The sequence below is a fragment of the Aethalodelphis obliquidens genome, unplaced genomic scaffold, assembly GCF_003676395.1.
Source record: "Aethalodelphis obliquidens isolate GAN/ISIS:26980383/991018 unplaced genomic scaffold, ASM367639v1 scaffold6, whole genome shotgun sequence".
In the NCBI taxonomy this organism is placed as follows: Eukaryota; Metazoa; Chordata; class Mammalia; order Artiodactyla; family Delphinidae; genus Aethalodelphis; species Aethalodelphis obliquidens.
In genome coordinates this window covers 24775931-24788265 of record NW_020837950.1, presented here as the reverse complement: position 1 = coordinate 24788265, position 12335 = coordinate 24775931, and the positions used below count along the sequence as shown (strand labels likewise).

The 12335-nt window shown below is 44.5% G+C and overlaps 1 protein-coding gene across 3 annotated transcripts in view; it reads right to left on the bottom strand.

The window, feature by feature from the left end:
* CCDC149 (coiled-coil domain containing 149) overlaps positions 1–12335 on the bottom strand; it is a 99026-nt gene that overhangs the window by 42445 nt on the left and 44246 nt on the right. For 2 of the 3 annotated variants that reach the window (XM_027103232.1, XM_027103234.1), the window contains exon 4: positions 6318–6425. The exons of the other annotated variant lie outside the window; for it this stretch is intronic. In XM_027103232.1, the coding sequence (XP_026959033.1) occupies positions 6318–6425 (108 nt within the window). The remainder of the gene's footprint in view (positions 1–6317; positions 6426–12335) is intronic. 3 annotated transcript variants of the gene reach the window in all.

The following is a 12335-nucleotide window of genomic DNA, read 5'->3' as shown; positions in this document are numbered from 1 at the left end:
GGTGTCTCCAGCGCAGGGTGGGAGGGCGTCCTGCGGCTCCAGGGTCCCAAGGCCAGGCTCCCTACCTGTAGCGAGCGACCTAGCCTGTAGCAAGTGACCTGGCAGCAGCAGGGTCTCCTCTTTTTCTTTTCTTTTTGCGGTACGCGGGCCTCTCACTCTTGTGGCCTCTCCCGTTGCGGAGCACAGGCTCCGGATGCGCAGGCTTAGCGGCCATGGTTCACGGGCCCAGCCACTCCACGGCGTGTGGGATCTTCCCGGACTGGGGCACGAACCCGTGTCCCCTGCAACGGCAGGTGGACTCTCAACCACTGTGCCACCAGGGAAGCCCGCACCAAGCAGTTTAAAGGTGCTTCAATTTGTTTTCATTTTAGTGTAATTTGGGTATGGTATACTATAAAATAAGTCTTAGGCAGAGATATCTTTCAGAATCAGTTCTCTACAAAGTGTAATTACAGTGCATTGTCTAGGGGACGAATGTCCAAAACCACACTGTTTTGGTCGCTTGGTCTACCCGGACTGTGTGCTCATATAAGCCAGAACAAGCTCAAATATGGTGTCTGAGACCAAATTCATTTGTCTAATTCATCTGACAATAAAACATGAGGAAATGGTGCACTAGTCTGGCTGCTTGCTGAACTGAGCATTGCCTGTGTTTCACCATCAAGATCCCAGTTAGAATAAGATATGATGGGGCTGGAGCAGGTAAAGGGCCCTTATCACTCACTTTAATTCTTTGTAATTAATTTTTATAATGCCCCAAGGTGAGAGCTTTTCATTAGAGTGCCCTCTTCATGTGGGTTTCCCACAAGCTAGGGCACCTCCGAGCTCCTCTGAAGCATAAAGAGGAAATGTTTACAAAGAGCTCTCTGATCCCTCATCCTGGACTGTTACAAACATCCAAGCTGAACACTTTTTTTTTTTAACAGAGTATACTTCAGTTAGTCACCTGCATGCTCATTGGTCTGCCTGAATTAGCTGGTGGCTTTGACTTAACTGGTTTGCTTGCTGAATCCTTCCAGAAGTCCCACATCAATAGAGGTACGTTCACAGAAGGGGTCTATCATTTTATGGGGCAACACCAGATAAAACAGAGGTACTTAAAGACCTTCAGCTGGTGTAACATAAAGCTCATTATTAAGGGCAAAACCCCGTGTTTATGCGCCACTGCAAACAGTTACATTTAAATTGGCCAGCAGGGGCCCAGGAAGTGTGACTGCCTGACACTGTCCACCTGAAGTTCCTCGCTTTTGAGTACTTCGCATTGCATTATTGTTCTTCTGCACTAAAAGTGCCATAGTCTGTAAAATGAAGGCAAAATAAAAGCAAGCAGACAAGGAAACCCAGCAGGAACATGAGATGCTGCTCCCGGCCTGTTCTATGAGGTGCTTATTCCACAAGGGTACACAAAATGCAAGGAAGCTTCTGGGAGCGTGACACCAAAGCAATGACGTTTGGGGTGGTGATAAGGAGGGCTGAGTTTTGGGGATCCAGATGCCAGATGCCAGGCTTCTTACCCCCAATCTCTGTCTCTGTTGGGAGGCACATACCCCCGGGGTTCGCTGGAAACAGTTGATCAACAGAAAGGAAGACCTTGAGATTCCTGGTGGAACTCTGATACAAGAGGACACTAGGCCAATCTGGGCCCAGGTTGTGCTAAAGATACCAGCAATGTTTACCCTTTACGAGTGCTTACTGGATGCTTACTATGCTACACCCTTTATAAACATAATATTGCATGCACACACACACTCCCAACCATTAAATCTCCTGCTTGCTTTTCTTCCCAGCACTAACCACTGTCTGATGATCTTACCTAGGTATTTTATTTTCTTATTCTCTGTCTCCCCAACTAGACTGTAAGCTCTGTGAGAACAGGCACCTTGTCTTTCTTATTCCTGACGTAGTCACAGCTCCTAGAACATTAATCAGCACACAGTGAGTCCCCAATTATGTATTGATCAATAATGATGAAACCTGACAGCAATTCTATGTGAGGTATCATTACTCCCATTCTACAGATGAGGAAACTGGGGTCTAGAGAGACAACTGACTTGCTCAAGGCCACACGGATAATAACTGGCAGAGTTAGAATATAAACCTGGGTCTAGCAGTTTCTAAAGACGGACCTCTTGGACTATTCTAGATTATACCACTTGGCACTGGGAGGCTGGAGCTAGCTCTTTCTGGAGTCCCAAGCTTTCTAACTCCCAGTTCAGTAACTTCACTTTGCTAGCCTGATGCTTAAATGCCATGGCATCAGTATTTACACCACGGAAATTGGTAAAGTGCTACCAGCCAGGCTTCCTCTTCAGAAGAGCTGGTTCACCAGCTCACCTCTGGATATCTGTGATTCAAGTGTGCTCTGCTAGTTTTGTGGATTGCCTCTTACTGATCCTTAAGTTCTCAGAGGCCTCCTTTTCCCCCCGGTCCCCTTTCCCTAAATCCACTCTTTTCTTAATGCCCAGAAGAGGAAGCAGGCATACCTCTGGAGCAAGAAGGGGAGCTGTAATTCTCTGGGTGGGTTGCTTTCCACACTTGAGGCCCTAGCATTGCCTGGGTTTTCCACGTAATTGGTCCTTATTCCTCACAGACTGCCACACAAAGAACCCTGGGCAATCCACCCTCATGAAAAGCTTTCTCCAGGGTGATTTGTGGAGGTGTGAGTTCTCCCTTCCCCACTTAACCTTTCAGAGCTATTATTAGCAAGGAAGGGGAGGGTGTCTACTAGGCTTCCCCTTTCCCACCCCTCCTCTGGTTTGAACTGGGCCTTTGTGTCTGTCCAGAAGCCTCAAGAAATTCTTGGGGTGCTTCTCAGAGAGATAATAGGTTTGTTGATCATGGAATCCCACCCTCCACCTCCAGCCCTGTGTGAGTGCTAAGCTGCTTGTAAGACAGGGTGGTAACACATCTTTCAAGAGGCTGTTTGAAAATGCTTTATGGCACGTAGGGTTACAAGGCTCTAGCTGAACAAATGGAAAAATTAGTCTACCTTAAAATAGCCAAGGCAAGTAATTTCCTATCACCTTGTTTCTTAAATGTTCTTAACATCTAGAATCTGGGCTTCCCAAAATATGGCTAAGGGTCATCAGTTAAAATGACAACTTGGAGATAAAAAACTTCCACTTCAATAGTTGCTCATAAAGTGATGCCACAAGCCCTTCTGTTCGGAATGGGGGGAGTTAGGAATCCCACAACATCCATTATTAAGTATTATTGAATTTAACAGGCTTGCGCCAGCCTAGGAGCAGGACCCTTACCCCACATCCACTAAGGCTCGGCATCAGACCCCCTGACCTTCCCAGGGGCTTCCTAAGGTCTCACACCTTAGGTTTGGCTTTCTTCTGCTTTTTCTTGGATGGAATAGTTTGCTTTTCTAACTCCTTTCTCCAGGTTTCTAAACTACTCCTTACCCCACAAGGAGAGTTAGTGATGACAACCACAGGGGCAGTCAGTCTGCTATTTTCTTCTGCTCTTCCTTTTTCTTTTCCTCTTCCTCTTTCTTGAACATTTTTGCATTCCCTTTATTCATTCACTCATTCATTCACTTATCCTATTCCATTCCTTCAATAAAGATCTATTAAATAATGTCTGTGCATCGCGAACTAAGATGCAAATTCCTAGGGATACAGGAATTTGGCCTGCAAAGAGTTTACCTTTGGGGGAGGGGTGCCAAACAAGTACAAGCAGAGGGAAAAGAGCAGGGCACTGTGGGTGTGTGCAGGACCTGCCCCTGAGAGCCGGAGAAGGCTACATTTGACCTATGACCTGAAAGGTGAGCGGGAGTTTACGGAAGTAAAGGGGAAGAGTGTTCCAGAGAGCAGACAGCAGGTGCAAAAGGCCCTGAGGCACAACTGCAGTATGGCTCAGCTGAGGGGCTGAAATTAGTCCTGCAGGAATGAAGTGTGAGGCGACTAATGGCAACAGATGTGGCTGGAAAAATCAGGAGGGGCCAGATAATGGAGGGCCAAGCACACCATGGTAAGGAGGTGGGACTAGATTCCAAAGGCGATGGAAAGGTTGGAGCTGTGCCGCGATGAATAAAAGAGCAAAGGAAGGGTTAACCCATTCTCCACCACACAGTCACGGCCACCCTTCAAGAGAGGCCTCTGTGTTTCTCAAGATGGCTGGTGTCATTACTGAATGAGTCATCCGGCCTTAATGTTGATGACTGGGGGTAGGTGGGGGGAGGATGACCGTGACTCACAGGGGGATGAAAATAAACCAGCCCTATAACTTTAGATGCAAATGAGAATAAACAGAGTCTCTGGGGCTCACTGCAGTTGGTCTTTTTTGAGGAGGAGAGGACTGGAGACCGAGATACAGGGTCTACTGAACGTTTTACCATCTTGCCTGCATCTGCTGGCAGGAAAATTACTTCACAGGCCATGAATATGAGTCACTAAATTCTAAACCTTGAGTGAGAAAACCAAGTTTGATAAATGTGTCCAGCTACTGGAAAAAAGACCCAGAATGCAGGCAAATCATGACGCTCAGATGGTGCCGATGCAAAAGCAGCCCCAGACCTGCGCTCAGTGTCACACTCACGCACACACGCACGCACACATACCCTCCTTTTCTTTCCCTGAAATATCAGTCGCAAATGTCAATTCCTAAAATATCTCAGGCCTACAAGGCGATACAATTAAAAGTGACCAAAAGATGAGGCAGAGGTGTGTCTAGGACAGTCGGAGGTGGGGGGGCGGGTACCTCAGAAAATAAAAAAGAAAAGAAAAGAAGAAGAACAACCAGTCAAGAAGAATCATGCCTCCAAAAATCACATCTCAAAATGTTTCAGTATTTTCTGGATTTATAACTTCTCCAAAATTCCTGCAGTATTTTTATGGGTTTAAAAGGAAATGATGGCACATACCTGATTTTACTCTCTAGAAAACCTTGCCCTGGTGCTATCATTTGATAACACCTAAGAAGGCCTGGCCTTTAATTATTGACCAAATACCTAGGTTACAGAGCTTAAATCCTTTTGAGAGGCCCGATTAGCTTGTCCAGGGTTAATTAGCACCCTTCTTAGCATTCTCGCCCACTCCCTATTTCATGACGGAGAATAGTCATGAAATATTTTTCAAATATAGTATGTTAAATCCAAGAAGTCTAAAAAAATTTTTTTAAAGGCAGACTAAGTGGACAAGAGGCTATGTAAAGAAGACTTCCCAGTATGCCCTTATTATTATTTTTTTTTTTTTTACTTTTTGACCACACCTCGTGGCAGGCAGGATCCTAGTTTCCCGACCAGGGATCGAACCCGTGCCCCCTGCAGTGGAAGTGTGGAGTTTCAACTGCTGGACCACCAGGGAAGTCCCACCAGTACGCCCTTAGATTGAGCCCCTTAAGCCAGCAGTAAGCACACAATCCTCTCTGCTCTTTGTCATGGAAGAGTTCTCGAGATAATCCAGACACTTCCATACATTTTTTTTTTTTTAAAGAATGAGCATCTTTCAAAATGGCGCCTTCCAATAACCAGTGACTCCCAGGAACAACAAACATCCCCATCATTTGTCAGGGAATTTGGTACCGTTCAAAAGACATTGCCCAAGAAAGCACCTCCTCCCCGCCATGTAGTTTGCTTGCGTGAAACTCCAAAGGCCATCCCTGTTGGGAAAGCTGGCTCTGGCAAGAAGTTGAAATTGAATCTATTGGCAAAATGGGAAATTATTTGGGGGCGATGGAATTGAACTTCGGTAGTTTTTCTTCCTTTTCTCAATTGTACTTTTGTTCACAGCTTCAGCTGGGAGAGACAGTGCTCACATTAATTTGGAGTTTATGAGTTCATATTTTATAATTAACGTTGCCAACAGGGGAGTTTGATTAATACCAAGCAGTGGATTTTGAGCAATGTTCCATACAAATTGCCAAATTTAGCAATAAAATAAATTGGTTATGTGAACATAATTAGTAGGATGACTACTTAAAATTCAAAACCGAATGTGAATAATTCCAAATCATATGAGCCACAAATCCATTATCTGTATAGAAAGGAGAAAGTATAGCATTTGGGTTTTATTTTGCCCTCAACCACAATGTTATTCAGCACCAAGCTGAACATGATGAAACTTCTACAATGGGTTGTGACAATATTTTAGAGCAACCCAGAAACACACACAGACGCGTGTGCATGCACACACGCAGAAGGGAAGGTAATAAAGATAAGAAATGCTAAACTGTGAATTTTCATTGCAAATGTAAAAATCTATAACAAATTTTTCCGCAAATGCTGCATTACATTCTTCTGATGCACCATACATAAACCTCTGGCACAAAATTACTCAGGAGAGGTTTTTGCCTTTAAATATTCACGGTACCTTATTGTCGCCCTGGACTTCTCCAAGCCTTTGCTGAAGTTCTTTAATTTCTTCTCCCAGACGTTTATTTCGGTCCTGAGAATCTCTCAATAGTTGTGCAAGATTAGCCTGCAAACTGACAAAGGATTAATCTCCAAAATTGACAAGCAGCTCATGCAGCTCAATATCGATAAAACAAAAAACCAAATCCAAAAATGGGCAGAAGACCTAAATTGACATTGCTCAAAAGAAGATATACAGATTGCCAACACACACATGAAAGGATGCTCAACATCACTAATCATTAGAGAAATGCAAATCAAAACTACACCAGTCAGAATGGCCATCATCAAAAAATCTACAAACAATAAATGCTGGAGAGGGTGTGGAGAAAAGGGAACACTCTTGCATTGCTGGTGGGAATGTGAATTGGTACAGCCACTATGGAGAACAGTATGGAGGTTCCTTAAAAAACTACAAATAGAACCACCATATGACCCAGCAATCCCACTACTGGGCATATACCCTGAGAAAACCATAATTCAAAAAGAGTCATGTTCCAAAATGTTCATTGCAGCTCTATTTACAATAGCCCGGAGATGGAAACAATCTAAGTGTCCATCATCGGATGAATGGATAAAGAAGATGTGGCACATATATACAATGGAATATTACTCAGCCATAAAAAGAAACGAAATTGAGCTATTTGTAGTGAGGTGGATGGACCTAGAGTCTGTCATACAGAGTGAAGTAAGTCAGAAAGAGAAAAACGTATGCTAACACATATATGTGGAATCTAAAAAAAAAAAAAAAAAGGGTTCTGAAGAACCTAGGGGCAGGACAGGAATAAAGACGCAGACATAGAGAATGGACTTGAGGACACAGGGAGGGGGAAGGGTAAGCTGGGACAGAGTGAGAGAGTGGCATTGACATATATGCACTACCAAATGTAAAATAGATAGCTAGTGGGAAGCAGCCGCATAGCATAGGGAGATCAGCTCAGTGCTTCGTGACCACCTAGAGGGGTCGGGTAGGGAGGGTGGGAGGGAGGGAGATGCAAGAGGGAGGAGATATGGGGATATACGTATACGTATAGCTGATTCACTTTGTTATACAGCAGAAACTAACACAACATTGTAAAGCAAGTATACTCCAATAAAGATGTTAAAAATAAAAGTTAGATTTCAAAAAAAAAGATTAGCCTGCAAATATTAACACATTATGAAATATAATCAGAAATGGAGGAGTGGAGAAATGCAGGGCTTTCTTAGGCGTACTGCAGCCATCATCCAAGCCCAGCTGAACCATTAGAATAAACACATGTATGAATGCAGCAAGTGTGCAAATCACACCACTACAACTGCATGGAGAGAAATAAGTTGGCCGTGAACCTCAATTTGGGGATGTTCTTTGTTTCCAGAATGGCTCACAGACAAGTGATGGAGGAGTTGGTTTTTTTTTTTTTTTTTTTTTTTTTTTAATTTAAGAGCTCCTCACAAAAACTCTTCCAAGTAGTCTTAGTTCAATTCTAACTTTGGATCCACAATATAGGAAAAATTTCATTTCCTTGTTTGGATAGTTTTTTTTTCTTCAAATAGATCGTGTTTAATGAACTTTTCTTTGCCACCTTAATGCCCAGAATTTTGATCAAAATTGTCAGCCAGAGAAGAGACCAGTGAGGTGTCACGATTTCAGACATCAGGATCCAGAGGTAATTCAGCAGTCTCCTGGGCTGTTTTTCTCACCTCCTTATTCCCCTGTTCTAGTTCCTAGAGTACCAAACAGCCAGGGTGAGTGCCTTCCAGTCCATCTTCATGATGTCAGCCCTTCCTTCAGATTTCCTCCTGCTCAGAGCAGATCCCTCTGGCCCCCGTGCGCAGTTCTCCACCACACCCCCTCCCCTTCTCAGTCCAGCTTCATCGACACATCTCGGCCCCTTTCCCGGAACCACGCAAGCACCCTTTACCACGCTCTCACCCTTCTCAGGTTCCCTGAACCTGAACCTGCATATGCTCCCAAACTATCTACGTGCTTTTTCCACTCAAGCCTTTAACTTACTCTTCCACTTTACCTCCACGGCTGCTTCTTCTATACTATTTGAATTTTGCTAATTTGCTCTAATTCTCACCTTGCTTATTGCACTCTTATCTAACCTCAGCAAGAAGAAATGAGCTATTGAAAGGCAGAGATTCTCGTTTTCTCCCTTCTCAGCCTCCACGTACATTGCTCCAAGAAGTGCTCTTGTCCCAGCACACGTTTTAAAGACCCACGATGAATAAATGGAGGAAAGAAGGAGGGAGGGAAGCAAGCCAGCGATCGGAATGTGACTCCTAAAAAGAAATCTTTCAGAAACAGTCACACAAGGGATTTGAAAGTTACCTTTTAGATTCCTTCCATGTGATAGCTGAAGAAACCCAAATCCAGAGACACTGCAGACGAGTACAACTATAGTGGCTAAATCCCCAAAGACTTTGATGCTGATGCTTTCGGGAATACTGAGTTATGTTAGGTAATCAAAAGGGAATCAAGTGAAAGAATACAGAGATTAAACCTTGGCTTATCCTGGACTCCTCACTTTGCCTTATCTCCCATATTCCATCCATCGGGATATCCAGTGTCTCCACCGTCAGGGTAGCCCCCCATTCAGCTCCCCCGAAGCTCACCTCCTGGCTGTTCCCCACATATACCAGGCAGGAGCCCATCTCAGCGCTGCTCTCTCTGCCTTTTCTCTGGACTGGACTGCTCTCCCTCCAGGGTACCTCTTGTTCACTCCCTTGCCTTTTTCAGGTCTTCGTTCAAACGGCACCGTTTCGACGGGGCCCACCTGGACCACTTGATCTAATCTGCAGTCTGGCCACCTCCCCACTGAACGCCCAAGCCCTTTCCCCTACACTACTTTTTATTTCCATAGCACTTACCATCTCTTAATATACCATGTCATTTACTTTACAGTTTATTGCCATATGTTTACATATGTTTATTACTTACTGTTTATTTCCTATCTCTCTCTCCCTACTAAGACAGAAGTTCCATGAAGGGCAGGGAACTTTGTTCTCTCTACTGGTCTCCCCCAAGCACCTAGTGGATGCTCCAGAAATATACCTAAGTGAAAGATAATATGCTGAGTCTGGAGGCTGTGATCTCAGCCTAGGGAAATACCTGGAATAATAAACTACGGAAACCAGCGCCTGGCACACAGCGTTGCACAGAAACCCCCCTCATCCCCACTGGCTGGCTTTAATCTAGCTCTGATTTCCACTCACTTGTTTGTGAACATTACTCAATAATGTGATCTAATTCTCAGCCCCATATTTGCAAAGCCACCCTTCAAGTCATATCTTGTAGTCGTTGTGTTTCAACTGTCCCAGATTTCCATTCTCATCAGATAAAAATCTGGTGAAGGATGAGGAAAATTAATCCCCGTTTTACAGGCAGGAAAGCAAGAAGACAAGAGGCACTGTGATCCGCTGACTGTTCTTGGAAATGTTCAAATTTCTTTTTGGAATCAGATCGACTAAGTTGGGTCCCAGTTCTGCCACTTACTGGGCTGGGTGACCTTGGGTAAGATTATTAACCTCTTGAGTTTCCCCACCTGTGAACTGGAGCTAACCATACATACTTCACGTAGTAATCTGATACATACATTGAATAATGAACCTAGGATGCCTACCACAGTGCTTGGTATACAGTAGGCACTGGTTAAATGCTGGTCACCTCCCCTTGACTCTGCCCTTGCAGTGGCTCCAATTCGATCACTCAGTGGACGGTTGGATGGATCTGGCCGAATGGCTCCTTGGACACAGCTGGCTCCCTTGTCATCCTGCCCCTTCACTTATTCATCCATTCATCTACACAACAAATATTTAGGGAGTGCCTACTACGTGTCAGGCACTGTTTTCGATTCTGGAGATACAGCAGTGAGCCATACAGACAAAGCCTCTTGCCCTTGTAAACTTACATTTTAATAGATGATATTATATTAATTACATTATATTACAACAAAATGAATAATGACTGAGGAGCTGGATGATAAGTACTATGGAAACAGATACAGCAGGTAAAGGAAACAGCGTGTGCTGGGGAAAGGCCACGGAAGGCGTCACAGCGAAGGCCACACTTCAAGTCTTAAACCAAGACTTGAGAAAGGAGAGAGAGTGAGCGTGAGCCTTGTGGATATCCCGGAAAAAGTTCCAGGTAGGTGCAAAGGCAAGCGGCTTCCCTCTCTCCTTCTCTCCCTCACATCACAAGATGTCCATTTTGGAAAGCAGTTCAAGGCCACTAGAGCAGGCGGACCCCAGGGACTGCAGTGAAGTGGAGAGGTGATTCAATTCCCAATTTTCTTTTCCTGGCCCCTCCCCTCTGTCCTGCAGCTCTCCTGCCTTAGCGGCAAGGTATGACAAGTGGGCGGCCTCTCCTTTTCCTTCCGGGAACTCCAGAACACTTCCCAGACATTAGCTCAGCAAGCATAATCCCTCCCCCAGGTGCAGGGACAGAAGCCCCAGGCTGGAGCGACTGGCTCAGAGGTGGGGCGGGAGAAGCCACCGGGGGCAGGTGCTGGCATGCGGCTAAAAGTGGCCTCCGCGAGCCTGCTGCCACCTGCACACTGCATCTCAGCACCCCATCTGCAGGAGACACAGCAAAATTCACCTTCACAGGAGGCTGCTTTTCTTAAACAGTGGAAGAGATGTTCAGAAAGAAATGTTTGTAAGAGCAACAGTGAAAAATTTAACAAAAGACCAAAAAAAAAAAAAAAAAAATCTGAAACGTCCCTAACCTTTCCTTTTTGAATCAACAATGGCTTGAGCCCCTCAGGTGGGTGGGAAGACCCTGACATTTGCTCACCAATGTAACCACAAGAGCTAAACCCGTACAACTCAAACTATCAGTGGTGAAAGACCTCAACCTCCGATCCGTCACAGATCAGTACTTGTGCAAAATACAATAAAAATCAATTCCTAGGAAAACAAATTTAAGAAGACATCAAGGCCCCAAGTGTTTGTTAGATTCACCTGACGTAAAATCATACAGACTGTCAGATTGCTATAAAAGTTTCTGAGCCCTTCCTCTCAGTTTCTGCACTCATCTTGTCGTAGGGACCAGAAAGGGCAGCTTGCAGCCTGGCACTGGTCCTCAGGCCCCACTCTGAATAGCACTGAGCCCAGCGATACTCCCCAGTATTTGGAGGTTACAGCAAAGCAGGCACCCACGTGTTATATATCAAAGGTCCCAGTGACACATGAAGCAAAGGACAGCGCTGCTTTAGGAGACAGCGAGTCAGAGACCCAGTGATGTGACTGTCAAACATTATTTACTCTGCAGCCTGGCCGAAAAGAAATCTACCCAAATAAACTCAAGCATTTCTACAGTAGCTGCAAAGCAATGGTTAATTAAAATCACATCGCCTCCAAGAGGATTCACTGTAAATCTACCCCAGATTTCAAAGTGACCCCCTGGGGGAGGGTAGGGGGAGGGAGACCCCCCTTTTAAAGCAGGTGACTGTAATTTTCTTTCACATTTCACAGGCTGGCTTACTTGTCAACACACAATTCTTTTCTATTCAGTCCTTCCACCTCCTCAACTCCCAAACAATAACTTTGAAAACTAGAAAATGAGTATTCTGATACGGTGCCTAGTTCCTTGACATACACCTTAAAGAACAAAAAAAAAAAAAAAAAGAAAGAAAGAAAGAAAAGAAAAGGAAGAAAAGTAGTACATTTCAAAGCACTCAAAATAGAGGAGAAAAATTCACATGAATCTTTTGACCAAAAAAAACCCCCATGACTCACACACATTCACTATAACCACCCATCAAGCTAACACACGGCGCCTGCTTATAATTTATCAGCTATGTAGACCGTTTTGTCTCTGTGTTATTGAGAAGGACTCTGTGACCATCAGTTTAGAATAGCAGCACTATGTAAAGAAAACGTCAGGGAAAAAGTGGCAGACCGTCTAACACTCGAAAGGATTTCACAGGGAAGGAAAACAAAACCTAGAGATTATTTCCTCTAAATCTCTGGGGCAGGGTGGGTAGCATAA